A 23693-nucleotide genomic window follows, 5' to 3' on the forward strand; every position below is an offset into this window, starting at 1 on the left:
CTTCTTTTTGATATTGTTTATTCCTGTTGATTTCTTCAGAAATCTCCACTGACTGCGGTAAATAAGTAAATAAACATGTACTGTATGTAAAAAATGATAATGTCACACAATGAGATATAAAGTAAATAGTCTTTAAGATCTTATGAATTTGGAGTTTCTTACCTTATCCATGTTCACACTCGTATCCATATCTAAGGTACCTGAAGGACAGCAAAGAACCAGAGGGAGAGATCAACCAATATGTTTTTCTAATGTTCATTGCAAGTCATTTTTGAATGTTGAAAGCTATAATTAGCTCTATTTTTGACAGTTTGGGGTTATCTTACATTAAAATATTCCTTAAAATGTTACCTTTCTTCTTGGTTGCAGATGATACAGACTTGATTTCAGACTGTCCCCCTGTGCTGTCACCAGTCTTCTTTGAGTCCTGCTAAGAAAATATGAGATTTTATATAACCGTTACAGCAGTTCACCTGGTTAGAGCATTTGAGATTAAGAATGTTTTCAGTAATAATTGAAAACAGCAACAAGATAAACGTACCATCACTCAGTAACACACAGTGGTGCACCAATTCAATAAAGGAATACAACAATATAAAAACAAGGTGAAACAACATGCTCATTTCCAAATTTCAAATAAATATGGGTAGTTTTAGAAAACGCATGCTGTTCTATAACCATGATCCCTATTGAGCATACCTTGATTTCAGCTGCATCCACCTCCATATCTTCTACTGCAGCATAATGAAAGAAAAAAGCAGATTGTACAAGATCAAGGTTTAGAAATAACACTATTAGTTAACCATCTTACTTTCACCCTAAAGTTGACCCCACTAGCACCCTCTTCAGGCCAGCAAAAAAACATTGAAGTTTTACTGTAAAAAGAAAATATTGAAATAATCTAGAAATTTTATTTGTTTAGTTTTTTTTTCTTTTTGCACGTTGGGCTATACATTTACGGTTAGTTGTGTAACTTATGTGATGTGATTTTGGTTCTACTGTGATATTAGAGATTTGACAGTTGCAGGATGATGCCTATAAATTGTACAGGGTCCTCATAACCTAATTAATTAATCTGACATGATTGGTAATATAAAGACACCCCAAACCATTTAGGTAAAGTTAAAAAAGATCACTTGGTTTTCATAATAGATTATGTCTCATTCAATCTTTCACAACCTGTAAGCAAACCTTGGAACCACCCTGTTCAGCAACATTGATCACTAAATAGGTATTAAAAAAAGTTGTTTCCCCAGAAATGAATGATTAATTTTAATTCATTCAACTGGAGAATCAAGATTTGTGCATTAAAACCTATTAACCTAAAGCTATTGTATTTTATGTTTCAGAACAATTATTACTACTATACTCTCACGCTCAAATATCTGCCTGCTTTAAAAGATTAAAGTCAAAGCTTTGATGTATTTCTAATTTAAGTTCTGTCCACATTATCTTTATGAAGCCGTATGGGTGCATATGGAGGACAGAACCTGCCAAAATCAAAAGTAAATAAATGAGTCGATAAATAAATAAATATGCCATTAAAGGGACTATTTGTAACTTTCAGAAATGCTTGTTAACAGCGACACCTGTGGCCGTTAAGTCAACGAAATTCAGCGTCGGGCTCGCGCTTGCTCGCTCTAAATAGACATGAACGACCATCGCTCAAAACAGTGAGGCGACACACGTCCACTAAAACCACAATATCACTCTATATTTCACCTGCTTGGCAGTAATGTTAGCTGACCAGACGAAGGTCTTTCCATGAATCAGTGCTGATCCTAGTGTTGGCTTTTCCTGCTTCAGCCTCCCGACCGCGGCCGGAGGGAACAGGGAAGACACCGGCACCCGGTCGGAGACGATAATGTTTCCCGCTGCAGAGCCCCGTCACTTCACAAGACACGGAAAACCTCTGTTGGTCTGGAGGAGCTGCAGCATTTATTTCTGCACAAACGTCCACTGTACATTCACTAGATATTCTCAGAGCTACTAACTCTTCTGCAGTGTGTCGTGTGCGCACATGAACGTGAGGTGGAACGAGAACGCGCTCGTTGTGTCAGTGCAGGCAGAGGAGCGTTCTGAAAAGCGTAGCCACACGCGAGCGCGCATATGCGAGAGCGCGCATGGGAACCCGACCCGGTAGATTTATACCTGTAAAAAGTTACAAACAGTCCCTTTAAATGTACTAAAAAATAAATAAATAAATGTAGAAATTCATTAATTGATCAAATGTGACATAATAATTTTTTTTTGTTTAAATTTGCTTCTTTATCAATTTAACTGTGAATTATTCATTATTAAATTGTATGTATTGATTTATGTATTGATTTTTTTATTTAGTTCTGCATGATTTTACCTTTGCATTTTGCCCCATATTTATTCCTCCAAACTTATATATTTCTGTATTCTTTTCTTTATACATTTCTTTATTTTGCATATTTCTACTTCATTATGCAAATGAGGAGGCTGTCATTCAACATGTGTCATGGGGTCAGAGTGCATAGATCAATTATATGCTAGCTATTGTTTGCACACCTGTAGCGGTCGGAGCAGCAGCAGGAATGAAGACTGGAGTTGGAGCAGACAGCGTTAGTTAGTTAGCTAGCACATAGAGTGCTACAGGAATGAGTCCTAAAACCCGGAAATGAGTCAGCATTTTAGCACTTCTGGTTCCCTCGTCTGGAAGTCAAAAGGTTTCTTTTAATGGGTTTTTAGTAAGATGCCTGAAATAAGGTCTGTGGTTTACACAAACTCAAGAGATTTTAACGTTTTGTTCTACAACATAAAATACATCAATAAATACCTCACCCATGGATTTGAGGCGGTTGCTAAAAAGTGGCTAAATGAGACTACAAACGTTTATAAAACGTATAAGTATTATAAACGTGTGTTTGCTGCAGAGCTTATTTTCTGCAATAATCCAAAAGCCAATGGAAAAATCCCATTGGCTTTTTGTCAAGGGAACCCAAGGTGATGCTAACTTCCTGGTTGGCCAACACAAATACGTCATCCCTGGAGCACTCTATGGTCAATTTATGATCTGTGATCTCGATCAACCAATAGGTGAAAAGTTGACCCCATGACCCACGTTGAATGAAAACCCCCTAATTTGCATAATGAAGCAGAAATGCTTAAAGAAATATATAAAGAAATGTATGAAGAAATTAATAGAAGAGTAGATCGGGGGGATTAAAACTAAGTTAAATGATGTTACTTTTGGTACATTTCATGACATATTTATTTATTAATTTAAATATCCAGTCATTTACTTAATTTAGATTTTGTCAATTTCCGCCCCCCATCGCTGTAATCTGTGAATACACATTAAAGATTAAAACCTCACTTGTTTGATTTTGCTGAAACACTGAGGTATTGATCCTCTCTTCTTTGTGGGATTTGTGGTCCAGGTGTTCTTTCTTCCCTCTATTGTCAGCACACATCACTCCACTGTAGCCGTGGTGACCATTTTCAGAGACCATGACGTCTATTTTTTCCAGCAGAGCTATTATCTCTCTTTCATCCATCATACTTTTTGTACATGTGTGATATCTTTTTTCAACAAAACTGCTGTTGGCGTTCAGGTCGGTCAATGCACCTTCACATGTTTCATCTGACTCATGAGTCACAACTGTCATTACATAAGCAAGTGATCCTTTCCCAAAAGCTTTTTCTAACCACTGCACTCCTGAACTGTAATGGCTGCTATGTAGACCATGCGGTACCAGTAAGAGAAAGGCATGGATTTCCTGATTCAATGGGAATTTGTCGATATTTTGTAGACCAAGCATGTTAATGACAGAGATGTGCCGACCACACAAATCATACAGTTTGGTTGAAAACTGTTCCACATTTGTTTGCTCGTCATGGTCAATTAAGATGTTTTTTGATCCAATCTCAATAGAATTTGCGTCACCAATTAACACAAGTGTGAGTTCAGGTATCACTGAAACAAAATAAACAGAGAACGACATTAGTATGTAACACTGCAGTAATCAATGAAGCAGCATTGTCAAAGTTATACGGAGGTCACACAAACTCAATGACAAAATAAAAATATATAATTAATTCTCACATTCACATGATGAGTTTGATATGTTTTAATACTTCCTCAGTGTTTGAAACTCAACTGAAACATAATCTATCAAATTAATATTACTGTACATCAATTCTTGTTTCAAATATTACCTGTCTCATTGGCTGCAGATGGTACAGACTTGGTTACAGACAGTCCTCCTCCTGCTGCTGTGTTGTCATCGTCTTCATCCATTTTATCTGCTCTTCATCTTTACAGAGTCGTGCTGTAGGCCTATGACGAAACTATTGAGACAAATACAACATAACCTATTACTGTAAAGGCACATTACCATTCACGCTGATTGAGCTAATTATTTGAGAGGATAAATAAAAGCACTAAATCTTGCACATAAAACATTTTGTGGAACATCCTGATGATTTTGCTGCTGGTGGAATGTTGCAGATATTGCAACTTTTCCTGCATTAATTTCTTTATATTTTGTCATAAATATAATTACATGATGAGCGAACATGACAAGTATTTTTTTGAAAATGACTAATGGAGGGAAATCATAGTATTATCTTTACCAAGCAACATTGAAACACCCCATTCCACCATAAATTGTGGAATTATCTTTACTTCGGCAAAAAACACAAAATTCAGGCGCCAGGTGACAATTCAAAATATAATGTAATATAATGCAGTCAGGCTCTCAGGCATTCTGTATTACTTTCAAATATTTATTCTCCTGTACAGTAGATCAACTTCAGTCAACACACACATAGGTATGATTTACACTTCCATCCTCTTTTATGTCTTCTTTGGGGGGAAGTAACCTCTTTAAATGTAGCCTACATGTGGCACCTATTCATATCAATGACAAATTAATTTTAATTAATTAATTTTAATTAATTTATAAACCCCTGGACTTTAACAGTTCTTATATGTGTTTAAGCAATATTTCTGCTCATGTTCAAAAACGTTCTGCACATTCAAATTATATCCCACATATCTGTGTTCTTTGAGATTTCGAGAATAAAGTCAGAATATTTTGAGAAAAATGTTGTAAAAATGAGGATAAAGTCATGCATTTCGAGAAAAAAAGTCATCATTTTAGAAATAAAGTTAATTTAACTAAAGCTCAGTCATGATGACGTGAAAGGCCGCCAGAATCTAACAGAGCAAAGGTGTGTGTATAAGGGAGGGGGAAGCAGAGACAGCGACACAGAGCTGCAGGTCAGAGGAAAGACGTCACGCTGCAGTCCAAACTTTGAACAAGTCAATATAACTGTAATACTCTATGGAAATGATAAAACATGCACGTATGACTTATAGCAACCTTTTCTATTATTCTTGAAATATCAAAACTTTTTTTTCTCGTAATATTATGACTTAATTGTGTGTGTATATATATATATATACATACATACACATGTACATACATATTTATATTATATATATGTATGTATATAATATATACAGTATATTATATATATATTTTTATATATAATATATATATATATAGTATACACATATATTTATATATATTATATATGTATGTATATGTGTGTATGTATGTATATATATACACACACATATGTCATAATATTATATATATTATATATATATATATATATAATATATATATATATATATATATATATATATATACAGTAAAATGTATGAATAATATATATATACACACACACACAAGTCTAAGTGTAGTGGTTTTCATATTGTGAGGACATGTTGCCCGGTCCCCACTGGCTACTTCAAAGAAGTAGTTTGATGGTTAAAACTTGTTTTAAAGTTGAAGATAGGGTCAACGATGTTGGAAAGCTAGCATCATTTGAAAGTAACATGGCCTCAGGAGCTCGTCTAACCCCCCCCCTTCCCTCGGGACTCCTTCCAAGGCAACGCCCCAACACACACACATGCACGAGCAGCGCCGCATCGGAACTACTTCACAGACACAGAGCGGAGAGAGGACCTCAACTCAACAACGCCACCTCATGACAAGTAACCGCGGCAGTGCTGCTTTTGGATGAGTTTTCTCTTCCATTCTCCAGTAAACTTGTGGCGGCGACGCGCTTTGAGTTCAGACTGGTGCACGCCAAGGGTAGAGTACGAGCAGGGAGGCAGGGAGGCATCTGATTGGTTCTTTCCAAGAGGACAGTGATTGGTAAACAGCTCTTTTCCGGTCCATTTTTCAGAGCTCATAAGTAATGGATCGCTGTCAGGGTGTAAAGACCATTTCAACTAATATAACAAATAGTGTATACTGGATAACATCGTCAACCCTGCCTTTAAGGTTTTAAGGTTTTAGGGGTGCGTGTATGTGTGTGTGTGTGTGTGTGCGCGCGCGCGTGCCTGTGCGCGTGCACGTGTGTGTGTATGCGTGTGTGTGTGCAAGCACTCTTAAGAAGCAAGTCAGAGCAGCAAAGACTTATCGAGAAATATCACTATATCAAACTGAAGTTGTTATAAAAACTCTACATGCTCAGATTTTAAGTATGGACACAAAACAGTACATAGTTTAAACTCACCTTTTGTTCCGTGTCTCTTTAGCTCTGCCTGGTCTGTGTGGATGAGGCTGCTTTGACAGAAAGTCTTCCTGTCCTCACTATATATACAGTATAGAGACCTGATTCTGGGTCTGCCCTTCACAAACCCCTCCCACCTGCTCTTAACACATCTGATGTGGTGTGATAGGGCTACGGAGCTGAGAAACTGACATGTAAATCAGTGATGAGAAACGTGCAAGTGAAAGTAAGACTGCCTCAACTCATGATTTACCCGAAACCACGTGACTTCAGGGAAAGTGGTGTATAGGTTCATGGTGGAAACAGTCAAAGCACAAATAACTGTCAACACTGAACACAACTAAATGTAGTAGCCTCTCTAACAATGTATGTTTATTCACAGCTCTATGGAGCTGAGGAACTCTGCATGCACATTACATGTAAATCAGCAGTGGTGGAATGTAACTAAGTACATGTCATTTTCTCAAGTACTGTACTGTAAAATATATTTTTGATAATACCAGTTTGGTCAGAAGATGTACTTTAAACTTTAAACTTAAACTTAATGACATTTTGTCATATACATACAGCTACATACATGAAATCTGACCTCTGGATTTAACCCATCCTAAGCATTTAGGAGCAGTGAGCTACTGTAAAGCACCCAGGGAGCAACTTGGGGTTTAGTGTCTCACTCAAGGACACTTCGACAATAATATAATATAATATAATATCAGGCAGTATAGTTTCTAAATGAAGGGAGAGAATCTTCACATCCACATTTAAGAGTGAAATTGGACGATAAGAACTACAGCAATATGGATCTTTTTCTTTCTTAAGTAATAAAGAGATCTGGGCTTCACGCTGTTTTGTTCTGGTTCAACAATAGCGTGGACTCAAATGCAGACACAAACACTAGTCTTTTAAAGGTGTAACAAAGATCATTTATTACACAAATATTAAAAGGTACTGTGAACAGGGCTGGGGTTCCTGGAGGTCCGAAGCGTGGCAGTAATAATGTCAATACTTATTTCACGGAACAGGAGGCACGGCGAGGGGGTGTCCAGGAATCCTTCCAGAGAAACAGATGATCCACTTGAGCTCCGAGAGGAGGAATGGTGTCGGAGAGTGAACAGGTAGGTAAGTAACTAAGATAAGGATCCAGGTCGAGGAGGAGCAGCGTGTAGGAGTGAGCAGGCAGGTTGGAACCAGGAAGCAGAGACAGCTGGCAGGTGAACAAACCTGAACAAAGAACAAAGCAAGGTGAGTCCAAAAATCCAAAAACGAGCATAAGCAAAGTCAAGAAGCAAATATACTAAGAGAGCCTGAATATGACTTGTACCACTGAGGGCGACGGAACGATCTGGCGATGACTGGCAGGAAGACCGGGGTTGATATGCTGCAGGTGTGAGTCATGGTAGGTTAATTGCTGTCAGCTGCTCCAGCAGTGCCGCCCAGGAGAAGGAGGAAGGCCACACCTCCCAACACACTGACAGACTAGACAAACAGGGAAAAACACACAGGAGACAAAAGGGCAGGGAAACAGAGGAAACACAAGGAAAACTAGACTGCCAAGGTGATATCATGACACACGCAATGTTTGTGGAAAGATTCCAGTCTCAAGCAATTCATGGTCCAAACTTAAAAAGACGCCGTTCTACATTTACAGAAAGCTTTTTATGGAGTTCGATGGGAAAACCGTCCTTACCAAGGCTTTATCCACTCTGCATACCTATGATTGCTTTGTTGATCTCCTCTTATGTATTGGGCTGTCCAAGATTTCCACTTTGTCAATGGCATTGACCTTAGGTGCAGGAACATTTTTTTAAAATCCCATGGAGATCTTCAGGGTTAAAACTTTCTTCAGAGGAATAAAGTGAAATGTAAAATGCCTGATTTATTTCTTGAGGGTCACGAGTGAGTCCATTACTGACATTCATTTCTGAGATTAATGGAGATACAGAGGACTTGAACCAGGAGCCTACTGGGTTTGTCACCATACTCATAACAAGCATGTCTAGATTTCGAAAGCATCTCTTCGCTATAACTGTTGAGAGATTTTCAAATTCAGTTTGAAGGAAGTGTCTCTCTCTTGATATAGTTTTGCAGAGGGATAAATCTACCTAAAATTAGTGATAATTGTTAAAATTGACAATCCCTTTTATTCTTTCATAGATGCATAGGAAATTAATTGTCCTTTAGTTAAATATATATTTACTGATGCACTTAGACACATGGTCAGTGATGGAACCTGGGATCATTGGGTGTTTTGGGTATTTCAACATCATACACCCTCACCCATGCGACCCAGCCGGGATTGATAAGGTCCCGACTTGTGTCAAAGTAGCATGTACCCACGGATCGCCCCTCTTGATCCACAGCTAGAGGCCTTTTCAGCTGCCTCTGTGGTGTTTTTGATGGCCTGTCTCTGGCGTGCATCTGTGATGCCCAGCAGGCTGTATGCTTTGCAGAGAGACCGAGCTGCAAAGCCTCTACAGCTCACCTCTATTGGCACACACCGTGCACGCCACACCCGCCTGCTGCCTTTCCTCTCAGTTGCTTCTTCCATCCGCTCCTCCGAGGAAACGGTCAGCTCCAGCAGGGCTACCTGTTTTGATAAATATAAGAACAGCACTATGGCCCTGTTCAGACCTGGTATTAACATGTCACAAGTGGACAGCTTTAAGTACGTTTGTTCACACCTGGCATTAGAATGCGTCTCCACATGCGTCTTCAGTGGTCACTTGTGATCCGATCTCACTTCCCGTTCCATATGCAAATAAACACGTAATAAACACATGGCTAAGAAAGCAGCCGTTGTGACGTAATATTACATGAATATCAGTAGTAATATACATATTTATGAATTCTAGTACATTGTATTAACATCAAAATAAAAAGTTATTGTACCGGCGGTCCCCGGGGACCTCTGCACTGCCGGCACCGCTGCTTTTGCCAGACAACAGTGGGGTACAGCGCTCTAGAGAGCCGGGAGGAGAGAGAACAGGCGGGCGGGCGGGTATCAGCTCCATGCAAAGCAGCAGAACAAAAATACCTACACATCTCCGACAGTATGATAGTCTGTAGATATTACAGACTATCAGACTATCCGATAAACAAGGTATATTTTGTACAGACAGGTTATAGAGCACAGAGGCCGTTTCCATGCTGACAAGCGCCCGTGTCAGCCTGTTTATTCACCTGAGGGGTGCAGTGATCCCGCGGATCCCAGCTGGACATCAGATTAGTAAGCGGTCCTTAATGTGGCCAGGGACGCATTCGCATACACACTGCTAAAAGAATGTGGTCATATGTGGCCCAGACCACTTCTGAATGCGGTCTGAAGGATCCGATCTCAATGCGTCTTGAGTGTGTTCACACCTGTACTTAGAGCTGTCCACTTGTGATCAGATCACTGAAGATGCATGTTAATAACAGGTCTGAATAGGGCCTATGTCTGGTCTATATTATATGTTATATTATTATTTAGCCTCAGTCCCGACAAGCTAGCATGACATGGTTGCACCAGTGGATTCCTTTGTTTTTTATGTTTTCTTTTTAGGGATGCTTGAGCACTGGTCACAGCCATTGACAGACACTGACATAGTGTAATATATAATAATATAATAACTTTATAATAATAATTTAGCAAAAGTTTGGCTAGGGAAAACTGGCATGGCCATTTTCAAAAGGGGCCCTTAACCTCTGACCTCAAGATATCTGAAGGAAAATGGATTCTATGGGTACCCACGAGTCTCCCCTTTACAGACATGCCATGATTATGCTAATCCCATTCAGCTTTTTTGCAACCCCAAAATTGCTGCAACAACTTATGAGACATAACAGAGCATGGGAATGGCCATCATATACTAACTTCTATCACAATGTTCTAAGCCCTTAGAACCTTTCACAATTTAGTCAGTTAATTTATGCTTATTTCTGATTTATGACTAGAACAACTTGACACACAGTGCTGAACTGCATCTCAAATTAATCTTCAGGTTCCCAGCTTTCAGATGATGAACACCACTTCTATGTGACATCTACTGCTGACCTGCTATCTCCCCCTAAAGATCCCCTATGTCCCCTAAAAAAAGACAAAAACAGGTCTAAGTGGGTGTTTGAGCGTTAATCATTATTATTATTATTATTATTATTATTATTATTATTATTATTATTTTTAGCATTTTTTTCTCTTAGGGATAGTTTGGGTCTTTTGAATTGGGGTTGTATGAGGCACTTATTCATAGTCAGGGACTGCACGTTATCCCAAAATCAAACACCCATTTTTCCGAAGGCCCATTGCTCAGAAAATACAACAAACAAAAGCACATGGTTAATTATTATGCAGAATGACGTCATCGGACCTTGCAGGTCACAATATTTTTTCCTACTATGGAAAAGACATGACCCGCCCTACTCTGCTTCTGATTGGCTTACCCTGATATTCTTACCATAACCCTTACCGATCTCACGCCTCATGCCTAAGCCTAACCAACCCAACCACTGAAGGCATCGAGTACTAGCAAGATTGTCTGTCTGTTATCGGATATTGTTAGCGCGATATCTCAAAAAGGTATAGACAGATTTTAACATGGGCCAGGGATGATGCTGAGGGAACATGGAGATGAGGGAACATAGAGCCTAATTTGGATGGGAAAAAATTCCTAGGTGCTGAGGGAACATAGGCCTGACCCCCAGTGGTTCCAGACCAATCATAGCTTACCATCTTCTTCCTTTGTTTTACAAAGGAGCTCTATTTCCCCTAAACCTTGTGACTTGGAGGAAAACAAATATTGTTCCTCCTTGCAGCACCAACTGCATCATTCTTCTTTTGCTTAGCCATATTTACAGTCGTGCATGGAGGAGCCTCTGTGCTCCTATTGGTCAACATTTGGAACGTGAATGTGAAAGGATATTAAAAATAAAAAGGATGAATTGACTATGGATAAAACTAACATGAACTTTTGATCACAGGACTAAGACTAAATCTAAAAATACTTGACAAAATTAACATTATTTGTGATTTTGGGTTACATAAATTAAATGCACTTGATTAAGTATGTGGCAGATCTTAGACATATTTTGAGATTGGGTCAAGAGAAAATCTGGTCTTCTCATAATGCTCATTAATGACAGACGAGGCATGAACTCCATTGACTGATTTATTACAGAAAAAGAAAATATCCCATTTTTTTCCATGAAGACAGATATGTCTGTTAGTAATTATGAATATCAATATACTGTAGCAATGACAAGAGTCTAATAAATCAAACAACAAAAACAATTCCAATACTGGCAGTAGTAAAAAGTAACTGTAATAAGATCATTTAAAAAGAAATTCAGAAAGATAAAGCATTGTTCATCAAATTCTTGAAAAAAACAAGCATACAAAATAGTACGATTAAAATGTTTGTGTAAAAATGATTTTCAGATGAGTTGCACAACAAATATCTAAATGGTTAACAATAATAAAAAAAATCCATTCTTTCTTTTATACATAATGTCAACTTCCCACAACTCTTTCCCTTTTCGTTTAACTCAACAAGTCTCAAATACAAGTTTCATACATTTTCATAATCAACACTTCATTAATTCAATGACAGGACATCAACCTTATAACTAATTCTTAATCTATTGAAAAATTCTTTCAAAACCCTTCAAAAGATAGTTTACAAAAAATACAATTACAGAGATATTTATACATAACTTTAATCAAAACTACAAAACGTGTGTTGCCTGTTATGATGCATTTTAATGAGATCTGTATTATAGAAAAAAAAGTGAAAATTAAAATTATAACCAATTATGGCTGCCATTTCTTATTCTGAATGAATTAAACTATGTACATGTCTGTCAACATGCCTCAGCTTAACATCCTACATCTTTATTTGCTCTTTAAACTGTGAGAAGAACATTTCATGCATCTTGTATTAAAAATACACATCTTTGGATGAATGAAGAATATACTTCTCAGAACTCATTTTGCACCTTGATCAACTTTTTTTTAGAAAAGTAAACAACTTAGTTTCATGTCATTTCTGTTTGATGAGATTTTCGCATAAAACAAAAAGTTAAAAACAAAAGTCAAATCATATCTTACATTCCCGTTTTTAGAGGAATGAAAATGTCTCCATAATATCGGAAAACCTAGAAACTTCTTCATTCCTTCTTTTAAAAAAATGTTCCTTTAAATATTCAAGTAAAATAAAATCATGCATCTTAATCATCTTGTAAAATAATAACGAAACAAATATTTCTAATTAAACAAAAACCTTTGATGAATTCTTCTCGGTCTCATACTTTTTACAGTTGTCCTTTAATGGCTAACAAACACGTCATTTGTAATTACACATGTTCTCCTTTGCTACTGCTTAATGTTTTACTGCAACTCAATCTCTAAACATAAAATAATTAAAATACTATTGATTAAATTATAAACAGGTACTGTTTCAGTCATTTTTGAAAGGATTCATCCTCATCATTGATATTGTTGCACTCCTTCAATCAAATCAAAAATTATTTCTTTTGAACAGTTAAAGACACTTTGGGCTTCTGTTACTTTGAGTAGAGCTTGGTTGTTTCTGGTTCACTCACAGGTTGTACATTTCATCCAGACTATCAATAGCTTCCTGTTTACTGTGGTCTCTCCACTCACTGGGAATTTCTCCTCTGCCCTGGAATTTTAATTTATAATGGTCTTCCAGTTGCTTTTGAAATCGACATACAAACCATTTCCAGTATGTCAGCTTAGATGCATCAGGAGTAATCTCCCATGTAGCATACTCCTCTCCAGCAGTTTGATACAGTTTATAAGGAATGCTCTTATTTGAATCATGACGCGGATAGAAACTTCCATCACTTGCAACTGATGTTGTACAGAAAAAGGTGACCAGTTCCACTGTGCCTCTAGTGTGCCATCCCTTGATCCCAGCAGGTCGATGAAATGGGACATTGTGTTTGTCAGGACTGTGATCTTTCAGTGTGTTGATACAAACAGCTGCACAGAATGGGCACGTTACCCAGCAGCAGTTACACAGCTGATCAATGAGGATTTGATCAGGCTTCATCCTGAATTCCTTCATCTTATCCAATGAGAGACTGCTCGTCTTCTTTATGATGGATTCAAGACCTTTCTCTATCTCTTCTTTAAGAAAGTCAAAACTGTTTATGTCACTGAAGTTTTCATAACAGATGGTTTTGAATGTTAGCTTATCTTTTAGCAAACTGGAAAATTCCTCCATCCACATGTCCAGGTCTCCTCTCTGGGTTTTGACTTTCTCTGTTGCATCAAATAAAGCTTGACTCACAAGATTTTTGATGTCTTCAACATTTTTCTTGAGTATGTTCTGGGCTTTATTTTTGTTGTCTGTGAAGATGTATTTCTGTACTTCCTCCTTTATGAAAGTCTCAACTTGTCTCCTTGGGTGTTGGATGTAGGTGATAAAACCATCAAACTCCTCTTTCTCTGTGAGTGACTTCAACACGTGTTTCTCCAAGTTCAGCCTGTTCCCACTGAATGCTGGGAAACTGCACCTCATCTCTCCAGCGAGATCAATGGCAGTCTTGTTACAGACGGCCTCAACAGAGGAACCCTTCAGTTTCTCACAGATCAGTTCTCCAAGCACAACAGCAGACGAGTTTCCTTTGCAGAAGCTTCTGAAAATGTTGTAATATTGCATTTTCTCGCTTTCTACATAAGTGTGTGCATCGTTGTTCCCTTTGAATTTCTTGTGGGACTCTGAAAGCCATCTCCCTGCTCTGTGAAACACATACAGTATGAGATCAACTGTAAACTCCTTCTTCAGAGCATATTTCCTCTCTGGTTCAAATTCAGTCACCTTTTCTTTCACATAGTTGGCCACTTCCTGCAAGAAAGTTGATTTGTAGCCTCTTGTAGCTACAGGTTTGCTCTCAATTGCATCAAGGGACTGTTTTTCAACATCATCAATGAAGGATCTGATCAGTTGATGTTCTTCATGTGATAACAAACTCCTTGATGTATGTTTTTCAATTTGTTGTGTTGACCCAAATCTAAGTTTTGTTGTGAAAGACACCCATGCGTTTGACCATGAATAACTTCCTTTCCCTTTTGTGTTTGTGTTTTCCCTCTCATCATTTTTGGATTGTTGGCTTGTATCCAAGACATCTTGGTGCTTGGTGAGAGATACATAATAACTGTAATCTCCAACCTCTGATATTTTTTTGTAGCTGCCACTGCTTTCACATTCAGCTATGAGAGGCCATTCAAACCCAATCTCCTGAAGGATAATTGACTGATCTTCTTCATAGTTGATGTCCTCAATAGGTTTTGTATCTGCAGTTAGTTCATGAACCAAGCCACTCCAAACAGAGTCAAAGTGCTTTTTAAGTTCCTCTTCATCTTTTGCCTTGTCCTTTAACTGATGAGCGAGCTCTTTGCTCTTTTGTAGCAGCTTGTTCTCAAACTCTGTCTTCTTATCATCTAGCTTCTTACAAGCATTCTTCTGCTGGATGACTTCATCCAGTCTTCTTTTAACTGCTCTCACTTGCTCATCATGAAACTCCTTGATTTTGCTTTCGAATCGTCCTCGCCACTGAACCAACATTTCTTTGTCTCTGTCATCATCAAAGTATGTTGTCATTGCTTTTGTGATTTCTCCATAGGTTTTGTTCATTTCTTTATGGAGATAATTCAGCGCGACTTTGTCAAGTTTTCCATTTTCAATTTGGGTATGAAGCCCAATCTCAATGGTCAACATGTTGCTCCTCAGGGCCCAGGTCCAGTTCCCATACTGGATCTCAAGTTTTCTGTACACTGCAATTTCAAGTGTGTTTTTGAAACTGAAAACAAACTGTTCGTTCATCAGGGCTTTCCACAGGTCCTGGATTTTGCTTTTGAACTGTGAGAAAGTAATCCCAGCAGATCGGGAAGCTTTAGAGAGGATGATGGTCTTCAGCTCTTGGACGCTCGCACTATAACCTGGATTTGGAGGAGCCATAGGTGGACTTCCCTCCCATAGCTGGGCAAAGTATTTCACATCTTTCTGCACATCAAATGCAATGACGTCACTGAAGCACTCAGCATCACAAACCTCCTCTTTGGCTGCTAGTGAGGCCATCTGGTCCAATTTTTCTTGCAGCCGTCTCTTTCCATCCATGTTTTTCTCTGCAGCTGCAATATCTGTAACATTCTGGTGAACAAACACACAACTTGGAGAAAGTTTGATTTTCTTCATCCTCATGAAAGCCTGAACAACAATCTGCAGAACATCTTGCATCTCAGCTGGATTCTCTCCAAAGATGTTGATCAGTGTCATGTTTCCCAGACCAACAACAAATGTTGCCAGTTCATTGTCGTGTTGAAGAGTGGCGTTACCTTCCAACTCAAGAGCACGCAGTCCTTCCGTGTCCACCACTAGGACATAGTCAAACTGAAAGTCTTTCTTGATCTCCTCTGACACTTTGACCAGCTGCATGAAGGCCCCCTTGGTGCACCTGCCAGCACTCACTGCAAACTGTAACCCAAACATGGCATTCAGCATTGTTGATTTTCCACTGCTCTGTACGCCCAAAACTGACAAAACAAAAACTCTCTTGTCGCCCAGTTTCTTGATGACTTCATCTAAAAGACTAGAGATCCATGTTAAAGGTACGTGACCTGCATCACCATCCATCAGCTCCATTGGGTGTCCTGATATCATCAGCTCTGCAGCAAGCTCTGGGTATTTAGACCAGTCAGTCTGTACCATCTTTGTTTGTTTCTGCAGAGATGCATGGGCTTCATAGATCTGTCCCATTTCTCTAAAGATGTGCTCCAAGCCAAAAGTTGCTGACTGTAGTTTGGTTGATATTTCATCGAGCTCAGTTTGCTTTGTCTTTAAGAGATCAGATTTGTCATGCTTCTTCTTCAAAGCCAAGACTTCAGTCCACTTTTCATCATAGTTTTGGAGAATTGAAGAGAGATCGTCTGTGGAGAGGGCATCTATTAAGATCTGAGTCCATTTCAGGAAATAGACTTTGTCTGTTGATGGCAAAGATGAGAGGCTTTCAATGAACAACTTCATCGGTTCACTACAGGAAGCAGTGTGTTGTTTTTGTCGTATTTGGTTTAATTTCTGTTGCTTTTCACATTTCTCCTTCTCAATGTGTCCTTTCAGGTGATACAGTTCTTTGTTTATTTTGCACCACTCATGCCACAGTTGGCCTTGACAAGGGAGAAATGTATCTTTGATCTTTGAAACATCCATCCCCTGAAGCAAGTTCACTACTTTCATAGCAGCAGATTTTCCTTTTTGACAGGCTTCATCATCTTCATCTACTCTGATTCCAGAGACCTCAGTCATGGTTTCAAGCTGGAAGGATGCATGTGGTCCAGATAAAATGTTTCCAATGATTTTTTTCAGTTCTTCAGAAACATCCGAATGGCTTCTGTCCTTCAGACCCACTATGTATTTTCCCCTTTTTGTCTCAACAGCACCACAATCATTATCAGCAATGAGAATAATGAGAGGCTTTGGAGCCTTGAGAAGGGCTGAGATAACTGCAGTACTTTGTTTACCTCTTTCCAGAGTTGGTACAAGAACAACATTGACTGAAGATCTGTCAGTCAGTATGTCACGCTGTTTTTCAATCGACAGAGCATCACCATGAAGATTACAGAAGGCAATGCAGTCAGTGAAGGCATCATTGGGTTGTCCATCAGGGCAGTACCAGGCAATCTCTGCCACACCATCCATCAGATGTCGAGACTTGGTGCTACCTGCGCAGTTTCTGTGGAAGAAGGTGTTGTGACGGTCGTTGATCAAAGAGTTCATCAGCTGAGATTTAGACAGAGATAGTGAACCCAGGCGGAGAAATGACACCATGGGTGTCTCAGCTTTGCAGATTGGCATACTCTTCATTTTGACAATGTTTGAATTGTCTTTGATTTCAGTTATCTTCCATGTTTTTCTTATTTGTCTGAATGTCCACAGAGGACAGCCAATATCCATTGTGACTGGGTCAGGAACAAGCAAAGGTAAGGCGTACTGACATTGTGATAGCTTTGTAATCATGTTCTGCTTAAAGAAGCTGTCTGAGCAGTGAAATACTGCCATTTGAACATCCATTGGATGCACATGAGTATTGAGTTTTGATTGATCAAAGTCTACACTGGCGTTAAAAAGAGCTTCCAAGTCATCGTCATCTGTGTCAACAGTGTCAAACACTGGAACAGGATTTGAATGGATCACCTCAGGTCTGTCTTGTTTTACAGGAATATATCTGGCTCTGTAGTCTAACATCATCAACCTCTGAAGAAAAGTAAGAGCGAGCTCTTTCTCAGATGTGTCATGGTCCTGTTTCACAGGTGGACCTACTTTAAGAAAATCTGCTGGTGACAACTTCTGTTGTTCTTTGTCTTGAAGGTGAAGTCTGCCAAGCAGTGTTTCAGCTTCTCTTTGATATTGTTTCTTCCTGTTGATCTCTTCAGAAATCTCCACTGACTGCTGTAAATAAGTAAATAAACATTTAGGACCGTCAATCGATTAAAATATGTAATCCTGATTAATCACATGATTTTCCATAGTTAATCGCAATTAATTGCAAATTAATCGCACATTTATCTGTTCAAAATGTACCTTAAAGATACTGTTTGTAACTTCTTTTACATACAAACTGGGTCGGTGCCTCATGCGCGCTCGCGTGTGGCTACGCTGTTCCAACACAAACTACACGGAAGCACCAAAACTGCAAAGTTATATCTAGGGAAGCCCGTCTTGCAAAACAGTGTCATCTCTTCCTGTTCCAGCCCTCCGACCATGGCCAGAGAAACAGGGGAGACCGTAACCCTGCTCCAGTTGATGCTGCTCTGCTCCTCTGCCTGCCTGCTTGCCTTCACTCACACCGCGCTCGTTCTCACTCGCTCCACCTCTCACGTGCATGCGCGCACACTAAACACTGCAGAAGACGGGAGTCTGAAGCAGGACAACACAGTATCAGCATCGATTCATGGAGAGACCTTCGTCTGGTCAGCTAACATTACTGCCAAGCAGCTGAAATATAGAGTGATATTGTGGTTTTAGCTGACATGTGTCGCCTCAATGTTTTGACCGATGTTCGTTCATGTCTATGAAGAGCGAGCACAAGCGCGGACAGGCCGCTGACCTTCGTTGACTTAAAGGACACATGTGTCGCTGTTAACAAGCAATTTCTGATTCTTACATAGTGTCCCTTTAAGGAAGATTTGTCAATTATTTAATACTCTTATTAACATGGGAGTGGGCAAATATGCTAATATATGTATATATTCATTATTAGAAATCAATTAACAACATAAAACTATGACAAATATTGTCCAGAAACCCTCACAGGTACTGCATTTAGCATAAAAAAATGCTCAAATTATAATATGGCAAACTCAACATTCAACAACAGCTGTCAGTGTGCTGACTTGACTATGACTTGCCCAAAACGGCATGTGACTAGCATAAAGTGGGCATGTCTGTAAAGGGGAGACTCGTGGGTACCCATAGAACACATTTTCATTCACATATCCCTCACATACTGGCCATGCCAGTTTTTCCCCTCAGTTGTTCCCCTCAGTTGTGTTAATGTGTTAACGAAATTTGTTGCGTTAAAATTAATTAGCGTTAACTCGTTATTATCGCGTTTTATTCTTAGGTATTGTCTTATTTATTGTAGTATTTATCAACTGTACTATTTATAGATTTTAAGGGCTGAGAGAGAGCCAGGGTAAAATGCATTTCATTGCATTTCACTGTACACTGTACTTTTAAATGCATATGACAAATAGACTTGAAACTTGAAACTTGAAACTTAACTTCGACAGCCTAAAATAAACGCATTGTATATAGAAAATGATAATGTCACACAATGGGATATAAAGTAACTAGTCATAAAAATCTCATGCAAAAATAAAATTTAGAGTTTCTCACCTTATCCATGTTTCCACTCGTATCCATATCTAAGGTACCTGCAGTAGAATAATGAACTGTATTATAAGAGGGTCAGACCAATGTACTTGTAAACCAATATATTTTTCTTTCTATTAATAATGTTCACTGAAAGTGATTTTGAATGTCATAACCTGAATTAGCTCTATTCTTGATTTTTTTTCCTGTTATTGTAGTATTCATTAAAACATTACCTTTCTCAGTGGTTGCAGATTGTACAGGCTTGATTTCAGATTCTCCTCCTATTGTTGTGTCGTCATCATTCTTTGAGTGTTCAACATCACCAGGTTCATTCACTGGATCACACTAAGAAAACAAATAATTTCATTTAACATCAGTTAATCAGGTTCGAACCATGAGAGAAGTTCAACAACACCCAATAGTAGACCAATTCAGAGGCAAAATAAAAGCAATGGTAAACAGTATGCACTAAATGCAAGCAGGGTAATATTTTAGTGAGAACAAAGTAAACTCTTATGCAAGTATTTTCAACTCATCCATGTGTCCAACCAGATGGTTCATGGAGTCAAACTCTATTCAAGTCTAAACTGACAATGCAAACAGCTCCAATCTTCAGCTAAAACTTGACCTGAAAAATAGGCATCATTTAAAAAGACACTGCTGTATTACAATGACTACTGAGGTCCAAAATATCTCACCTTTACCTCCGTTTCAGCTGCACTCTCTTCCAGCTCGTCTCCTGCAGGGTATAATAACAACAAGCAGATTGTAGAATCAAGCATTAAATAAAAAGGTTTCGGGTCAGTTAACCATTCCCAGTTTATAAGATTTATCTGCATAGTTTCTTTGTATATATTAAAAAGTGCATTGTTCAACATGATGTATGTCCTCTACACCAAATAGACATAATATGTGTTTTATTTTTATTATAATTATCAAGATTTTGCAGAAATGCAATACAACAATAAAAGAAAATGTAATTCTCACGTTCTTTGGTAACTGTTGAAACGGTCTGAGATGATGAACTTGTGTCCTTCTCTGCATCACTCTCCTCCATGGACCGCTCACTCATGCTACTGCTGCTTTCATTGCTGAGCTCTTTAACTCCATCAGCCTCTCCTGTTAAAGGGTCAAAGCCAACAAATATCACAGTTAGTTAGTTCCCTATTTTAATGATACCATTGAATATGAAATATAATTTTACTTTAAATATCTGTTACAATGAAAAATATCTTTAAAATTGTACCTTTCTCATTGGTTGCAGATAATAATACAGATTTGATTTCAGACTCTCCTCCCACTCTTGTGTTGTCTTCATCCTTGTCTGAGTGTTCGGCACTATTCACTGGACCACACTAATAAAACAGGCAATTTTATATGACATTTAGTTAACCAGGTTCTAACCATTGTGATTAAGAACATGATCAAAAATACACAGTGGTACACCAATACAGAGACAACAAAACCAAAAATAGAAGAGAAAACAATATGTACAAACTAAAAGCAAGCAAGTTTGTAATTTAGTAAGAAGAAATTAAACTCTGCTAAAACTGTTTTCAACTCATCCATGTGTCCAACCAGATGGTTCATGGGGTAAAACTCTGTCAAGTTTGAACTAACAATTCAAACAGCTCCAATCTTCAGCTGAAGGTTCAGGTGTTAGTGCTAAATTTTGACATAACTTCAGAAAAAAATAGGTAGCATTAAAAAAAGAAATGCTTCTGTATGACAATGACTACTGAGGATCAAAATATCTCACCTTTACCTCTGTTTCAGCTGCACTCTCCTCCAGCTCGTCTCCTGCAGGGTAATGTAACAACAAGCAGATAATAGTATCAAACATAAAATAAGTTGGTTTTGGTCAGTTTAGCATTTCAGATTAACTCGATTTATCTGCAAAAACGATGTATAGATTCACAAAGTTCACTTTTCCACAAGACGAATCTTGTCCACAAAAAATATTTTAACTTTTTATTCAGTTATCCAGACTTTGCAGAAACTGACCGTAAAACAAAAAAGTAATCTAGTCTGATTTGTTGGACTTGTGTTCTTTTTCATTAAAATGTTACCTTTCTCATTGTTTGCAGATGATACAGACGTGATTTCAGACTCTCCTCCTGTGTTGTCATCATTCTTTGAGTGTTCATCATCACCAGGTCCATTCACTGCATCACACTAAGGAAACAGGGGATTTCATTTAGTTCACCTTGTTAGAGCATTTGAGATTAAGAACATTTTCAGTAGTATAAGCCAGGAAAACAGCAACAAGATAAACGTACAACACTCAAGATCAATGTCACACAGTGATGCACCAATTGAGTACAAGTACAGCAAAGTACTGCAAAAATAAAAGCAAGGTAAAACAGTATACAGAGTTCCTAACTTCAGCTTTGAAGATTGGAACTCTTTATTTAGGTGAGACTTCAAATGTGATGACTTACATATAGGTCGAAAACAAAAGCTGTTCTAATGATGATCACTAATGAAGGTGAAACAATGAAGCATACTTTTCCCCAGCACTTTGATACAGTTTATAAGGAAGGGTCTTATCTGAATAATGATGCGGATAGAAACTTCTATCACTTGCAATTAATGTTGTACAGAAAAAGGTGACCAGTTCCACTGTGCCTCTAGTGTGCCATCCATTGATCCCAGCAGGTCGATGAAATGGGACATTGTGTTTGTCAGGACTGTGATCTTCCAGTGTGTTGGTACAAACAGCTGCACAGAATGGGCACTTTACCCAGCAGCAGTTACACAGCTGATCAATGAGGATTTGATCAGGCTTCATCCTGAATTCCTCCATTTTATCCAATGAGAATCTGCTTACTTCCATTATGACGCATTCAAGACCTTTCTCTATCTCTTCTTTAAGAGGGTCAAAACTGTTTACGTCACTGAAGTTTTGACAACAGATGGTGTCGAATGTTAGCTTATCTTTTAGCAAACTGGAAAATTCCTCTACCCACATGTCTGGGTCTCCTCTCTGGGTTTCGACTTCTCTGTTGCAGTAAATAAAGCTTGACTCACAAGATTTTTGCTTTATGCAAATGAATATAAATATATATATTATTAGAAATTAATTAACAGCACAAACCAATGACAAATATTGTCCAGAAACCCTCACAGGTACAGAATTTAGCATAAAAAAATGTGCTCCAATCATAACTTGGCAAATTCAAGCCCAACAGGCAACAACAGCTGTCAGTGTGTCAGTGTGCTGACTTGACTATGATTTGCCCCAAACTGCATGTGATTATCATAAAGTCGGCATGTCTGTAAAGGGGAGACTTGTGGGTACCCATAGAACCCATTTTCATTCACATATCTCTCACATACTGGCTATGCCAGTTTTTCCTCATCAAAATTTAGCCTAAGTTGGAGCATTATTCAGCCTCCTTCACGACAAGCCACTACGACATGGTTGGTACCAATGGATTCCTTATGTTTTAGTTTCATATGATGCCAGTATTTTCACTCTAGCTGCAACCTAAAAATCACAAGTTGCGTTAATGAAATTATTGGTGTTAAATTTTTTTTGCATTAATGCGTTATTATCGCGTTAACTTTGACAGCCCTAAAATAAACGTATTATATGTAGAACATGATAATGTCACACAATGGGATATAAAGTAACTAGTCATAAAAATCTCATGCCCGAATTAAATTTAGAGTTTCTTACCTTATCCTTGTTTCCACTCGTATCTAAGGTACCGGCAGTAGAATAATGAACTGTATTATAAGAGGGTCAGATCAATGTACTTGTAAACCCATACATTTTTCTTTCTATTAATAATGTTAACTTTAAGCAATTTTGAATGTCATCAATTGAATTAGCTCTATTCTTGATAGGTTTTCCTGTTATTGTAGTATTCATTAAAACATTACCTTTTTCAGTGGTTGCAGATTGTACAGGCTTGATTTCATCTCCAGGTTCATTCACTTGATCACACTAAGAAAACAAATCATTTCATTTGACATCAGTTAATCAGGTTTGAATCATGAGAGAAGATTCAACAACACACGAAAGTAGACCAATTCAGAGAACAACAGCAGAATAAAAGTAATGGTAAACAGTATGCACTAAATGCAAGCAGTATAATATTTTAGTGAGAACAAAGTAAACTCTTATGCAAGTATTTTCAACTCATCCATGTGTCCAACCAGATGGTTCATGGAGTCAAACTCTATTCAAGTCTAAACTGACAATGCAAACAGCTCCAATCTTCAGCTAAAACTTGACCTGAAAAATAGGCATCA

General features: G+C 38.2%; 2 protein-coding genes across 3 annotated transcripts in view; both read right to left on the bottom strand.

Annotated features, from left to right (window-relative positions):
* LOC141781524 (interferon-induced very large GTPase 1-like) overlaps positions 1-23693 on the bottom strand; it is a 175159-nt gene that overhangs the window by 140471 nt on the left and 10995 nt on the right. Inside the window, exon 4 of the mRNA XM_074657348.1 lies at positions 23322-23385. Coding sequence (XP_074513449.1) covers positions 23322-23385 — 64 coding nt within the window. The remainder of the gene's footprint in view (positions 1-23321; positions 23386-23693) is intronic.
* LOC141780277 (interferon-induced very large GTPase 1-like) lies at positions 11690-23314 on the bottom strand. 2 transcript variants are annotated; one of them, XM_074655436.1, is made up of 9 exons: positions 23116-23314; positions 21503-21608; positions 21199-21233; positions 20680-20788; positions 20421-20552; positions 20132-20172; positions 19667-19778; positions 19455-19492; positions 11690-18005 (listed from the first exon to the last, which is right to left on the bottom strand). In XM_074655436.1, the coding sequence occupies exons 5-9, from the start codon at positions 20503-20505 to the stop codon at positions 13131-13133; spliced, it is 5151 nt and encodes a 1716-aa protein (XP_074511537.1). In that variant the 5' UTR covers positions 20506-20552; positions 20680-20788; positions 21199-21233; positions 21503-21608; positions 23116-23314; the 3' UTR covers positions 11690-13130. The 2 variants fall into 2 exon arrangements, with proteins under 2 accessions (XP_074511537.1, XP_074511538.1); XM_074655437.1 differs by lacking the exons at positions 21199-21233; positions 21503-21608; positions 23116-23314 and having other exon boundaries at positions 20138-20172; positions 20680-21073.

The sequence above is a fragment of the Sebastes fasciatus genome, chromosome 13 (genome assembly GCF_043250625.1).
Source record: "Sebastes fasciatus isolate fSebFas1 chromosome 13, fSebFas1.pri, whole genome shotgun sequence".
In the NCBI taxonomy this organism is placed as follows: domain Eukaryota; kingdom Metazoa; phylum Chordata; class Actinopteri; order Perciformes; family Sebastidae; genus Sebastes; species Sebastes fasciatus.

Coding starts and splice junctions, on each gene's coding strand:
- LOC141780277 (XM_074655436.1), bottom strand. CDS start 20,505: ATGAGTGAGCGGTCCATGGAGGAGAGTGATGCAGAGAAGGACACAAGT. Junction 20,173..20,420: donor TTCAACAGTTACCAAAGAAC/GTGAGAATTACA, acceptor TATACCCTGCAG/GAGACGAGCTGGAAGAGAGT. Junction 19,493..19,666: donor ATCTGCAACCACTGAGAAAG/GTAATGTTTTAA, acceptor ATTCTACTGCAG/GTACCTTAGATATGGATACG.